Source organism: Uloborus diversus, chromosome 9, assembly GCF_026930045.1.
Source record: "Uloborus diversus isolate 005 chromosome 9, Udiv.v.3.1, whole genome shotgun sequence".
NCBI lineage: Eukaryota > Metazoa > Arthropoda > Arachnida > Araneae > Uloboridae > Uloborus > Uloborus diversus.
In genome coordinates this window covers 113,079,777-113,094,912 of record NC_072739.1, presented here as the reverse complement: position 1 = coordinate 113,094,912, position 15,136 = coordinate 113,079,777, and the positions used below count along the sequence as shown (strand labels likewise).

Genomic DNA, 15,136 nt, shown 5'->3' with positions numbered 1-15,136 from the left:
ACGTAGAGAAAGAAAGAATTTAAAATCAAAGATTATAAAGTTAACATCCATAATATTAGCCCAAAATTAGTTTTTTAAGGACTCATGTTAGGTGAAATACTTTATTCGAGCATGATTTTTACTAATCACTCATTATTTGTCACTATTTATTGTAAAATTATGGCAGCATCAAAGTATAAATAATCAACAAACGACGATCCAATGTTATTCCGATTCAGCAGTGTCGTGTCAATTTATGTTATTGTTATTGTTTGTTAACGCAAAAACAATAATTTTAATTTGATGGAAATTCATCTCAACGTCTTCTTGTATGAATGAAACAATTTTTGATTCATTTTAGGTATTTGTTTTTTGTTTTTTTTTTAATTGGAATTTTTTCCAACCCAAACAATTGTGCATTGGAAAGTATTTTTCAGTGTCTACTTTTGTTTGGTTTACATATACACTTTTATGGAAACTTAGGAAAATTGTTTCTTGTGGTAATTAGTTTTTTTTTTCAGATTAACTTTTGTCATTTTCTCTTTATTTGTGTTTTATAGGTATGAAAGATGTTGAAATTATTCTCGATGATGTATTACTTTAATTTGGACAAAAATCGCACTACGTTTCATCAGTTATTTATTTAACAGCTTTCATTTGAACAAAAGATAGATTTTTATCATAATGTTTTTTTTTTTTTGTGAGTTGTAAGCTAATCTTTTAAATACAACTCTATTTGACGGCAATAATAATACTTATAACTAATAAATATTTTTGGTCCGTGTTAAGTTTCAAATACCCTAAATTTCTTCCCTTTAGAAATCTTGGTTGATAATTATGCTAAAATATTTTTCTTTTTTCAGATATATGGTCTTAAAAGTGCAAATGAAATAAAATGTGGAACAAGATTTCTCAAGCTGCTGGTCTATCTGCTCCTGATGCAGAAACTGTGAGTTTGTTTTTCAGTTTGTTGTGACCAATTCACTATAATTGCTACAGCTTCACATTTTTTTTAGATAATTGTGTGTTTTTATCAGGGTTTCCGATTTATATCACTATTGATATTTATCATATATATCAAGAGAAATCCAATATTTCTTTTGAAAATATCATGATAGTTTGATATGTTTAATAAACATAAAACTCATATTTGCAGCTTAGCTTAATCTGAGAAACTGCTATTTAAATTTTTACACCTCCATATATTCGATTCAGATTCCTTTTTTTAGAATATTTTTAAAATTTTTCCCATGTATCTAAATAACGATAAAACATTGCATATAGGTAAAACATGTTATAATGAACCTCCTCGTGACTATAATTCAATGTTGACAAAAACTGTAGATATGAATTTTATGCTTAGCACGGCAGTGTTGCTTTGAGGCGACTTTGTATGAATCATTTTTATTCAATCTATTGAAAGTTATATGTAACCAAAAATGAATAAAGTAATACAGCATAACAAAATGTAATAACACATATATCAATAATATAATGCGAAGAACAAATTTCAATAATCAATAAACAATCATACTAATATAACAAATGATTTTTAATAACTTTTTCACTATTTGATTTTGCATGGTATGTTTATGATATTTTGTGATGTTTTTCTGTGATTTTTAGGTAGAAAAAATATGTAATAATTAATATCCAATATACTAGTCAATATCAAAATTAGTTATTTTTTTCATTTTTCAAGCATTAAGTTATCATATTTCGTAAAGATGGTATTGTCGTTGGTATAAAAAATTCATTTGAGGTGTTTAAATGTACAAAGTGTATATTTAGAGATAAGTAATGAAGAAAACATTTTATTTAAGTCTATATAGTACAATACAAGTATGAGAAAATAAACAACAGTGATTTGAGGATGCAGTTATTCTTTAACAATTTTAGTTTGCACTGATAAAAAATATCAGATATGTATGAAAATGTAAATTTTTTTCAAAAATATTATGATATTTTGAATCTTGATTCTTATCTATTTTCTACAGGAAAGTGCAGAGGAAGAAAATGTTGCTAGTGAGGAGCATGAGCAACTTCAACAGCAGCAACTCATGGTTAAACAACTCAAAGACTTATTACGAGAAAATGAGAAACGTTTTCAGGATAAGGAAAAGGAATTACAGGTAAATGTTCATTTATTTAGCTTTGAAATTATTATTTACATGTTTCAATGCAACCATTTGAACTGAGATACTGTGTTGAAAGACTTAGTTTCAACTGATTTTTGGCCTTTTAGCCAACTTAAATTTTGTTGTAATTTTGCTACTTTCAATTTATTCTCATGTTTCACTATTCAAGTTAGTGTTTTATACGATTGGTTATACTTTAAGCATGAAATCTTCTGCCCATTAATCTGCATGTTGTAGAAATTTTTGTTTGCATTATATATAGTTATAGAACTTTAAATGCAGCAGTTATAGAAGCAGGTGCGTGCATGTAGACATGTGCAACATGTCCTTGGCAATTTTGCCACAAAAGCATATTGATTTACAAGGAACATTTTTCGAGAGCAAGTGGTTAACATCCAATTTCCAATTACTCACTTTAATTGGGACTTGAAGAGTTTTTGCCCGTCCTGGTTGATACTGTTGAAATAAAGCTATTTGAGTGGAATAAATTTCCATTATTACCTTCTTGAGCAAGGGACACTACAGTTCTTTTTGAAGTGAATTGATTACAATCACATTTTTTACTTTTTATTTTTTATCAAACCTCTCATCCCTGGAGTAAAGGTCAAAATTCACATTTGCCACTCGCCACCAGGTAACCTACTTTGAAAAAGTGGTGACCCAAAAGAACTTCTTGTGAGCACTTTTCTCGTGAATCTATGTGATCAATAAATTTGGTTTCATTTGTATATTATATTGGTTTTTGTTACAATAGGTTATTCAAATGAGGGGTGCTGCTTTAAGAACATTAACATGATTAAATGTAAAAGATGACATATCTATTGACTGAAGAAGAAAATATCTAATGAAAAAAATATCACTGCATAACTTTATCCCTGTTAAATATTTGATGGCTTTTTAACAACTCAAAGAATAAATGCATGCACTCACATTGGAAATGGCATTCCTTAAATTCATTATTTTATGACACTTATAAAATACACTAAATATATAGAGCTTGGCACTTTTAAATATAAAGAATTTTGTTGTTTTTGTTTGCATCAGGTATTTAAAATTTGAAGGAAAGTGCTGTATTGTTTTGTATGAAATGATATTTGATGAAATGATATTTGATCATTCCCTCGCATAGACAATAAAATTTGGAAGATTTTTTTTTTAAATTTGATGCTGCTCCGTAGTTTATAACGAAAACACAATTGCAAATTATAGAATTACAAATATTGCTACGAACTGAAATTATCGCTAAAAAATGAATCCAAAACCAATTCACCAAAAAATAAACACTGATTATTCTGTGTTGAGCTTCAATCAACTTTGAAAAAATTTTGAAAATGAGACATTTGCAGAACAAAGAGGCTCAAAGTTTGGCTGAAATTGTTCTGACATTAGGGTTAATTTATCTCTAATCACTAAATCAGAAGTTAATTAAAGAATGTTCTTTAAAATCCCTTTCAAGGAACTTGCAGATTAACTAAATGAACTTTTTTTCTTACAGTAAAATGAGAAAGATCTCTAGGTTTAAGTCTCCTTGAAAAGGACTATGAGCCTATAGCTGTTTGATAAAGATTATACTGCATGCATTAGTCCTCTGATTGCTGAAGAATTTTTTTGTAATTATGCTATAAGTGCAGAGTAAAATGTGTACATTGAAAAATAATAGAAGCTCCTATTTTCAATATACGCATTTACTCCAATTTTACACAATATGTAATTTTTAACAAGACATTTTTAAGTTCACTTACTGCAAGAAGCCTTAGCATTTTCTACACAAATTTCTCTAATTCTTTATTACATATATCTGCAAATTATGTTGCATGGTTGAATTCCCTTGATTCTTTTTACCGTGTAAACCTCACACTGCCAAACTTTCACCCACAAAAGTTTTCTATAGTAATTAATTTTTCATACTACCTCTGGTATTGTTGGATTGCTAGCCATTCCTTCACTTTTTCGACAGTAAAGCTCAAAGTAAGTAATTGTAGTCAATGTAGTGTGAAAATCATAGCAACAAACAGCAGTGTTATCTCACTCCTATGCATTTTTGACTTAACGCAAGAGAAGAGCAATAGCTCTTCGTCGGACCCAAATCGTAAAGAAACTAAACATCAAAATATTTTAGATGCTCGTATATGCTCCATGTAATGTTTTCCTCAAGTTTAATCAATCTTTTTGATCAAAATTTTCTGACGAAACGAAAGCTTTCAAATTTGTTCACCTGAGGACATTGTATGCATAAGTAGAGCTTTATTAGCATGGCTTCAGAGCTATCATTGTCAATGGAAGCGCTAAAACCAGCACTTTGTAGTGACAGAGTCAGCTATTTAAATGTAAAATATGTCAGGAAGTATGAAAATATTTTCATGTTTAGAGTATCGAATGTGCGAGAAACAAATGAATAAAAAAGGAGCAAAATTTGCCTGAAACCACTTGAACATGAAACTTCATTAGAAACAGGCATGTTAAAACTTTGCCATTACCATATTTTTCCCCCAACCCCCTGAAAACCTCTCGCAAACCCCCAGGGCTCGAGAACCACCGGTTGGGAACTGCTGCTTTAAGCTATGAGAAAGTAAGAGTTTTGCTTATTTACTTTAATAATAATGCATTTTATCAAGTACCAGAAAAAATAATTTTGTACTTATATTCAAGAATGAACTATTCATTTTGCAGGATATTGCTAATAAGTTCCAGAAATTCAAATTGCAGTCAAAGGCAAAGATTTCACATTTAACAAATCAACTCAAAGAGAATGAAAAGTCAGCAAAAGTAAGAAATATTATCTTCCAAAGATTTAAAAATCTTCATGTTATGGTATCACTTGACTTTTTTCAGGTTGCTTTAGGAACATGCATGGGTTTGGTCATAAAGTTTCCTGTACCGAAATAACAATCAGAACTAGTTTAATTCTGTAGCAGCTATTTAGTGTATAATTTCAACTCCTTATCGATAGCTAGAATTGCCTATATCATTTGGCTTTTCGCCTGATTGTTCAAGGCATTTCTCAAGTCAAATCTTATACGAATATTTTTTCCTCAAGATTGGCAAATAATAAATGTTTTGGTTGATTATTTTCCACTTTATGGGAGCTTTAACGCAATTTAATGTCTCTTTTAGTTCTTTGCATTGATTGAACACTAATTTACTATCCAATTTACCTGGAATCTCACCGTACTTTTTGCAAAAGGATTTCAATGGCTAGGATCCTTGTCTATTTTTTCAATTGTCGCTGTTTTTGATGTCAAAGGCTATGTATTATTTTTTCTCAGGCTCACAATGTAACCAAATATCACCATTAAAAAAAACTTTAAAACTTTTGCTAATATGTAAAATAATCCTCCACCTAAATAAGACAAATCTTTAAACAGCACAAAAACTTCCATTAATTAATTTTTTTTTTTGCACAATTTCAAACAATCGCCAAACTTAACTATTTAATTACCATATGAAATGATTACCGTATTTTCGGACCCGCCAAAAGCGCCGCACCCAACATTAATCAACTTAAAAGCACTATTAGTATTAAAGAAAGCTGGAATGAAATGCAAATTCAAAGAAATATTTTTAATTGACTCAACTTTATATACTTTGTACTGTAAATATGATAATGAGGGACGCAGACCCTTTTCCTCAATGCCTCACCAATGTCAAAATCTCTGGCCCAAGTAGCACAAAATATATAAACCGACATTGAAATGAAGTAGTTCAACATTAAATCTCGAACAATAACAGACAATGTTCTTGGCACGTAGGTGTATATTGATGTATTTTTTTTCTCCGACTTGATTTAAAAAGTAATTTTTACTGTTTATTTGGGTGCTTGAAATCAGTTAATCATTATTGAAATCATTTATAATAATCGTTATTAAAATTCTTATTTATGTAGAAATCAGAAGCAAAATAGAGAAAATTGCAAACATCAAAAAACGTTTTTCAATTTTAGAGAAAAATATTGAAATACTTACATACTTAGACGTGACTGTACTTTTTCTATGTTAATCGGTATGTTGTGGTACCAGCAAAACGATATGGTGCCTTCTATTGGCAGCAATTTCAACGTTTTTAAAAACGTTAAACATTTTTTTACTTGAAAAATGAAAAAAAAAGACACTATATTCGCCAAACCCGTTATATGCACCACACTGGCAATTTTTAAACTTTTCTTCTTGAATGCACCGCACCACTAATTCCCGAAAATACGGTATCCTCTAATTAAATTATTCCAAAATGATACTGCGAATTTGGTAACATTTTAAACTGCACCAAGGCGCCACAATAGTTGAAGTTTCCAGCTAAATTTTTTAAAACAGTTTGTACTTCAATAGGCATGTAGAGAAGATTTCGGACACTATTTTCAAGACAAAAATTGACGGATAAATTTTTTAAAACAAGTGAAACAAGTTACATTTTTTGGAAATTCCTCAAATTTGTATGCTTAAGTGTCGTGCTTTTGTTTCTGAATGAATATTATTTTGTTCTTTATACTTATTGCTATTTTAGCTTTATGGGTAAGGATGAAGTTCGAATTTTAATCAAGTCAAAGTGGTATTTTTTGCTTTCTGCCCAACAAAAAAGAAAACAAAATAGAGTAGCTATTGTTTCTCATAATTATTACTGTCACAGGGAACGCCCTGTATTTTTGCTTGGGTGTTTCTTTGCTATTTAGGTTTTCTTGAGGGTTTGTACATACGAGGCAATAGGATCATGAGGATAGAATTCATCATTTATTTATCTATAAGATATGCTGCATTAATGAGCATCCAAGCAACACCGGGTAATAAGCTAGTAATACATAATATACCTCTCTTGGTCTCTGTAAGCTGAAAAAATGAACTTCTGAGCATAGAATTATCATGTCAAAAAAGCAGGAGCAGGGATCAAAGAATGAGTGTCTGCCTCTTTTACAGAAAAGTAATGTTCAAGTCTTTTGTTTTTATTAGACTATACCATTAGTAGTCTAGCAATTATATATCTTACTACTATTATATATGCGAAAGTTTGTCTGGATGTATGGATGTTTGTTACTCTTTCATGCAAAAACTACTGAACGGATTTTGATGAAACTTTACAATAATATAGCTTATGCATCGGAATAACACATAGGGTAGTTTTCGTCCCATTATGGGGGACAAAACCCCCTTAGGGGGGCAATAAAACACAATTTTCGTATAAATTCTCCAATATGGGGATAAAAAAATACTTGCACATATTTACATTATGTGTCCATCGAAAGCTCAGATTTCTCTGCTGAAGATGGCACCTGTTCGAAATTTCTAAGTAGAATAAAAAACGAGTTATAAGCTTTTTAGTTCCATGTTCGATGGCTTTCCTCAACTCAATACAGTATTTAGTGTATCATCTCAACTCCCTGTCGATAGCGACGATTGTTGTATTGTTGACTATCTTTGCTTTTCGTGACTGTTCAAGGCTTTTCTCAAGTAAAATTTAGAAGTAAGATTTTTGCACAAGATTGACAAATAATACATGGATTTGGCTGATTATTTTCCATTTTAATGCAACTTTGAGGCAATTATTACGTTTTATTTAAATTTAGTTGTGTGGACTGGGTATTTAATCAATCAGCAGGAATCTAGCCAAACTTTTTCTGTGGAATCATTTCAATAGCTAAGGCATTTGGCAATTTTTTCATTAATTTGTCTTTGCGCACAATTTCAAACATTTGCCAAATTTTTACTATTGTGGAAACATTTATTGGAAACATTTCGGGTAGCAACATTTTATAATCACCAGAATTATCTCAGTATTTCGCGACACTATCTCTTCGATGAAAATTAGTAACAACACACAGTTTTACAAAGTAGGGAGAGGGAGCCTCATTTAAAGGGGATATCACATGAGAGAAATTACGGGACATCGTAACCGCAACAGGAACCGTCAACGCTATCTGGAACCGGTTTTTCTACTCACTTCCACAAACGATCGCTCCAAAATTCTCGTGTGCTATGGAAATTCGCAGTTGCTTGTATAGGGGCAAATTTTTTCCTCCGCTAGAAAAAATTGCCTTTAATTCTGGGCAAGTTACGAAGGAACCAATCTGGGCGCTGGGATTTCGTGACGTCAGGCAGCGTCACTGTAAAATACTTTTGCAATCGTGGCGACAGAAATGTGGGAATTCCTTTTTATTGTTCTATTTATTTCATGTTTCAAAAATTTTCAGTTACACTTTTAAAAACGGATGAGCGACATTTCACCTTTGGTTTTGCATCTGATTTTGAATTTAAATTTCTACTTATATGCTAGTTAACATCAGTGCGAATTTTATGCATTTCTTAATTTATATTGGTGCTTTTCGTTTCATTGGGTGTTTGAAAATTGTTTTGCACAAATGTTACAATGGGGTCGTTTCCAAAATTTTAAACGTATTTTTTTCTGAAAGAGCATGCTTAACCACCTGACCATTTTTTTAAAAATTTGTTTTTGTTTAATATTTTAAAAAAATTACTTAAATCGTTGCGCTTTCATTGTTTACATTTCTGTCATCTGACGTCACAAATGATGAAACGCCATTCACAGAGCAAAATATTTAATTGCAGCTCAAATTTTGAAAGTTCAATCTGCAATCCCAGTTATTTACGCATAGCATATTTAACTGAAATTTTAATGATTTTATTAATCGACTAAAAGAATGTTTTAAAAAAGTTTCAAAATTGTACATTAAATAATACTGACTTTTTTGCGCTTCATCGTTTCATTACATTTTTTTAAAGCGTCATTTTATTTTTAAATGTCTGGAACTATTTTAATAAACTCGGCCACAGATTTTCCTGTGTGCAATATGTATCTAGTGGCGTTATATTTGTGTAGGTTAAAGTGTTAGCACATCTCCAATATATTTATGAACTCGAAGGTAAAAAAAATAACTATGAAAGGCCTATTGATCAGAGTTTGCTGGCTTTTTTTTTATTTATATTTTTTCATGTTTGTTTTTAGCTATGAATTTAAGTATAATTTGTTAGAATTAAAATTTCTTCTTACCTGTCAATAAGTGACTAATAATTCCTATCTAAATTAAGATTTAATTTAGTAGTTATGGGAAAAAATAAGCCTGGAGAAGTCATATATTCTGTATGTCTTCTTTAAATGTAACAAGAGTATCACTTTAAATCAAACATTCAATTAATAGTAATAAAAGTTTTCTGTTTTTCTGAAATTTTCACCATAAGTTCTACAAATTAATGTTAAAACTCAAATATGAATTTAACAGGAGGAGCTTTGGAGACTGCATGAAATAATAATTGATGCTCTAGCTCTGAAATCATTGCCTTGATCATTTCCCCCTTTTTTTTACCATCTTTTCACAAACCCACATTCAACTAAAGCTGCAAGAGTTGCATTAAGTATTTGATTACTAGTTTCATCCATAAGTGTCAAATTAAAGCGACGCACAGTGGTTCAAAATGACAAAAAAGCGGAAAAATTCAATAACTTTGAATATTCTCAAAAAATGCTTTGGAAAATTGTTAAAATTGTTGCATGGTAATATTTATCTTCATGCTTGCTAATCGTACTCACTGCGAAACCCCAATTTTACGTCCCCCGAATCTACTTTTTCCCCACGTTTTACGTTTTTTATCATCAGGCCCCAGTTTTTCCGTGCACTAATAATATTAATTTAACCCAGATGGAAAGTTTGTTATTTATGAATTTCCCGCATTTTACGCTTTCCCTTGGCAGTTAAAAAAAAAGAGAAAAAATGTTTTAAAACTAAGAAAAGTGTTTCCCTCTGTGCATTTTTAAACATAATCCACTCTGTTGAAAGTTAATCCACAAAAACAGAAACGCTTCTGCTCCATCTGTAGCTGACCTTATGGACTTTTCGGCGCCAATGAAGACGAACAAGAAGAAGAGGAAACACAACTCGTCTCTTCTTTCAATGCTGCATTTAAGAACTTAATAATAGTTAAAAACTATTTTCTTTATCATAAAGACCAGGAAAAAACTTTGCAAAGTGTTCCAGCCCCGGAAGACGCTGTATTTACTTTCGATTCATAGTCCAGGATCTGAAGGGGGTTGAGCATGCATGGAAAGGCTGACGGAATATTATTTCTGATTATTGTTACAGGCACAATGGTGATTATGAAACCACATGTCGTCGCCCCCCTGGGTGGTCGACAATCCCGGGGGAGGGGGAAAGCAGTGGGGGGAGCCGTTTGCTAAAACACTTATAACTCGCGAACTATTTTAGATAAAACACTGAAAAAAATAGTAATTGACGCATCAAAACAAATGCTTCATAAAAGCTAAATATGATTATGGACCTATCTTTGTTAGTTTCTGAGTAAAATTGCATTTTTCGCAAACAAGCAAAATTTTTAAATAAAATGCGCAAAACACTTTTTTTGACCAAAATAAATTTTAAATCAAAATCGTTTGATTTTTTTTTCAAATAAAGTCCTAAATATCATTATTCAGTTTGTTAAAACTATTTAAGTACTGTTAACGCGTTGAAAAACAAAATGACAGTAGCAAGCTTGAACACTATTCGTAGTATAGTTCAGGATCTAAAGGGGGTTTTTGAGCATGCATGGAAGACCTGATGCAAAATTATTTCTGATTATTGTTACAGGCACTATAGTGATTACGGAAACACGTATCGTCCCCCCCCCCCCTCGGCGGTCGACATCCCCGGGGGAGGGGGAAAGCAGTAGGGGGATGCCGTTTATTAAAACACTCATAACTCCCGAACCGTAGGAGGTAAAGCACTAAAAATGTGGCAAAAGATGCAACAGAACAAGGGCTTGAAAAGCCCAAATATGTTTATAGTTCTATTTTTGTTGGTTTATAAGTAAAATTCCTTTTTTAACAGCCATGCAAAAATTTTGAATAAAATACGAAAAGCTTTTTTTTTTAAAGATAAGTTCTTTTTTAAAATTATTTAACCGTTTAGGGAATCAATAAAATCTGAAACTTCATCATTCAGTTTGTTTAAAACTGCTTAATTTTTACCAACGTGAGCGTTAAAAAGCGAAATAGAAAATGCAAGCACTGCCTAAGTTAGCGCATTGAATAAAACGGCAGTATGGTAAGGAGAAAAAAATAGTCTTATTATCCTTATGACGAACTATTCATTCTTCAGTTTACAAACTTATTTTAATTGCAAAGTATTCAATTATGGCTTTTATTCTGTTATATACTGCTTCACATTTAAGAGGAACTAGGGAACCAGGCCCACAGTAGTTTCAATTCAAATATAATTTTAATTTATTTCTATTAATTTATATTTTCAATTTGCACAAAGAAATATTGCCGGCATTGTTTTGCGGATATTGTTTTTTATATTTACCCAACAAAAAACAATGATACAAGAAATAATATGTTCTAAATAAATATAAAAAATGAGAAGCATTTTTGAGCTTTTATGAAAACGAATATAAATATAAAATTATACACTAGAGTTCTAAAAAAAACTAATTAAATAAAATAGTAAAATAATGCGTATTAAAAAATAATTTCAGAATATCAATATGCATACATAAAGCATTAATATATCTGAAATCTGGATCATACTCTTTTTTGTTGACTTGTAATTGTTCTGTTGAATCGTTCTCTTCCGAGTATTTTGTAGTTTATGTGTTTTTGCTTTAGCATTAATAGCACAGTAATTACAGCAAGATGAATTATTAATAAAACATTTACAGGATTATTTACAGTTCTTGCCTGCGTAGGGTGGAATTAAAACTCTCTGGTAACACTGGCTGCATCATAAGGTGTGGGGCTTTATTGTTTTATTTTCATCCAAGTGAAACCCAAACTTTGTTACATCTTAAGGCACTGCTAAGGTACAGGGGAATTGATTCAATAGTACAGTTGAGCAATACTTCCTAGCACATGTTGGAAAGAATTGCAGGAGCATGGTAGAGAGCTGATATTATATTTATTTCTTATGGAAATGATAAGAAATTATTGTGTGTAATGGTTGCATTCGCAAGAAATACCTATTTTCTTGACATTTTTTTTATAATACAGCTTCTAACAGTTGAAATTCTGAAGCACTCATATTGTTTTAATGCTAACTCTAATGTACGAAAAACAATTTCCGACTTTTTTGGTAAAGTGAAAGCATACTTTTTTGTTCCTATTTTACTTGTTGAATCGCAGTTGGAAAATGCATCAAAAGCTTGCAAAATTTTAGATGTTTTTTCCGTAAGTGCTCCTGAAGATAAATGCCATCCTAAAGCTCTTTTCCTTTCCACAACACCAGCATATGAAATGCCAACCTCTGTTTCCTTTAGCAAAGATTGCCAATAAGAATTCATTAGTTTCTGATCTATAAACTATTAATTACTTTTTCCCCTATTTTGCACTGAATCACATGCAGGAAGATAGATTCTGTTGCGTGCTTCGTCCTGGTTGGACTCGGGCATTTCAGAGAAATTTATTACTTGACTCTCAGATTTTAAATAATATTCATTTTCGTTTTCAGAGTTACCAGACGCCAGAAGCTGATTGGATGCAGGAACGATATGTTACATATTACATACTATGAAATGTACTTTTAAAGGTTCTTTTTATTTTCAAAAATGGCTATGACACGAAACCACTACATTTGAAAGTTGTGTTTGGGACATTATGGACCAGAGTCATTCCATCGATAACTTGAACTTTGTTCTTAAAATAGGGTGCTTCTTCTAGAGTTTTGCTGCAAGAAGTATCGTTTTCAATTACATTCACGAAATCGAACCTCTCGCTTTGCTTCAGTGAACCATTCTGATGAACCGAACCTAGCATTGGGCTTATTGTATGGGAATGATTTTTAGATTTACTAACATCACTTTTGAGCTAACGTTTCCCAGGTTTTTTTTTTTTTTTTGGTTTTCTTTTGCTGTTTTGCAGTTGCTATTGAATACATTGCCATTTCAGGACTTCTCTGGATAAGAGACTATTCACATTTTCTTTGACGTTCCACTGAAATTTTTATGCTGCTTATGTGGCAATAGCCTCGCTCACTATGTTTTATAACTCAGGTGTAAAATCTGCAAAAGGGTTATCCTGATTGTTTATCCTTTCCGTAATTACTTCGTACTTGCAAACTTGCATGTTTTAATTTTTTAAAAAGTGCCATTGTGACCCGTACAAAGCAGCTATAATGCATTAAAGGTTAAATAATTAACTGGGACATTGTTTTGATAATATTACGAAATAAAACCGCCAAAACAGGAGAGCCACAAAATTTACTTTCGTTTATGTTGAGTCTTCAAGGTGCATTCTGCAAACTTTGTTTTTTTTTTTTTTTTTTTGGTGAATTACCTCAAATGCTTTTTGAGCTTGCTTTTATTTCACTTTTCAACGCTTTGATAATAATTAAGTAATTTTAAACAAACTAGATAATGATATTTCAGATTTTATTGGTTCCCAAAACAGTTAAATAATTTTGATAATTTGAAAAAAAAATGCGTATTTTAATCAAAATTTTTGCTTGTTTGCGAAAAATAGAATTTTATTCAGAAACTAACAAAGATATGATCATAGTCATATTTAGCTTTTATGAAGCCCTTGTTCTGTTGCGTCGATTGCCACTTTTTTCAGTGTTTTTTTTCAAATAGTTCGCGAATTATGAGTGTTCCCCGGCCAAACGGCTCCCCCAACTGCTTTCCCCCTCCCTGGGGTTGTCAACCACCCAGGGGGGCAACGACATGTGGTTTCATAATCACTATAGTGCCTGTGACATTAATCAGAAATAATATTGCGTCAGGTCTTCCATGCATGCTCAAAAAACCCTTTAGATCCTGAACTATACTGCAAATCGTTTTCGAGCTTGCTACTGTCATTTTGTTTTTCGGCACGTTAACAGTACTTAAATAGTTTTAACAAACTGAATAATGATATTTAGGACTTTATTTGAAAAAAAAATCAAACAATTTTGATTTGGAATTTATTTTGGTCAAAAAAAGTTTGTTTTGCGCATTTTATTCAAAAATTTTGCTTGTTTGCGAAAAATGGAATTTTACTCAGAAACCAACAAAGATAGGTCCATAATCATATTTAGCTTTTATGAAGCCCTTGTTTTGTTGCGTCGATTGCCACTTTTTTCAGTGTTTTATCTCAAATAGTTCGCGAGTTATGAGTGTTTTAGCAAACGGCTCCTCCCACTGCTTTCCCCCTCCCCCGGGGTTGTCGACCACCCAGGGGAGCGACGACATGTGGTTTCATGATCACCATCGTGCCTCTAACAATAATCAGAAATAATATTGCGTCAGCCTTTCCATGCATGCTCAACCCCCTTCAGATCTCGGTCTATCAATAACTCATTATTACTGACTATTTTCAACCTAAACGCCCGAATTTGTTACTTAATGTGTTAGAATGATCTAAACTGGTGTGTACAATAATGTTCTTTTCGTAAAATATCGCATTTTTACATTTTATAAGCGTCGTCGTAGCTACCTTTATTACTATTTTTGTTTCCTTATCTGATTTTTGCTTTTTATACATTTCTCGTATTTTACATTTTCCCATATTTTATGTATTTTATGTTTGATTCAGGTCTCTGAGAAACGTGAAATCGGGGTTTCTCTGTAGTTCAAATTCATTTCTGTTTTAAGTGAAAAACATAAATTAAATCAGTCGTTTGCCTCACGCAAGGTTTATTTATTGCAATTGATACCCTCGAACAATATTTTCTGGCAATGTTGACGAACAGCTTTATACTAGAATGGTTTTGAAAAAGAAATCAGAAATTTCAAACGTTTAATGATTTTCTAATTTCACTGTTTTATAAACAGAATGGTTATTTAACTTTTTATATAGAATTATGTATGAGTTTAAAAAATTTCTTTCTCATATGTATCTTCTTTAAAGCTAAACGGGTCCGAAAATTGTTATTTTCAGGTTACTACTGGATTGCATGTAGAATAATGCTTCGCATTAAGCCGCCATAACAACGTAAATCTACTTTAAAAAATCCTCTATATTTATTGATGAATGTTTAAAGAGCCCAACTTTCGGAAACAGTAAACAAACGTTTTTAGACTCTCCTGCAAAGTAGTGAAACTGACATACGT

General features: G+C 31.5%; 1 protein-coding gene across 1 annotated transcript in view; it reads left to right on the top strand.

Moving 5' to 3' along the window:
* Window positions 1-181: 181 nt before the first annotated feature.
* LOC129230445 (repetitive organellar protein-like) overlaps window positions 182-15,136 on the top strand; it is a 56,969-nt gene continuing 42,014 nt past the window's right edge. The window contains exons 1-4 of the mRNA XM_054864843.1: window positions 182-340; window positions 843-928; window positions 1,977-2,111; window positions 4,788-4,883. Coding sequence (XP_054720818.1) covers window positions 875-928; window positions 1,977-2,111; window positions 4,788-4,883 — 285 coding nt within the window. The 5' untranslated portion in view covers window positions 182-340; window positions 843-874. The remainder of the gene's footprint in view (window positions 341-842; window positions 929-1,976; window positions 2,112-4,787; window positions 4,884-15,136) is intronic.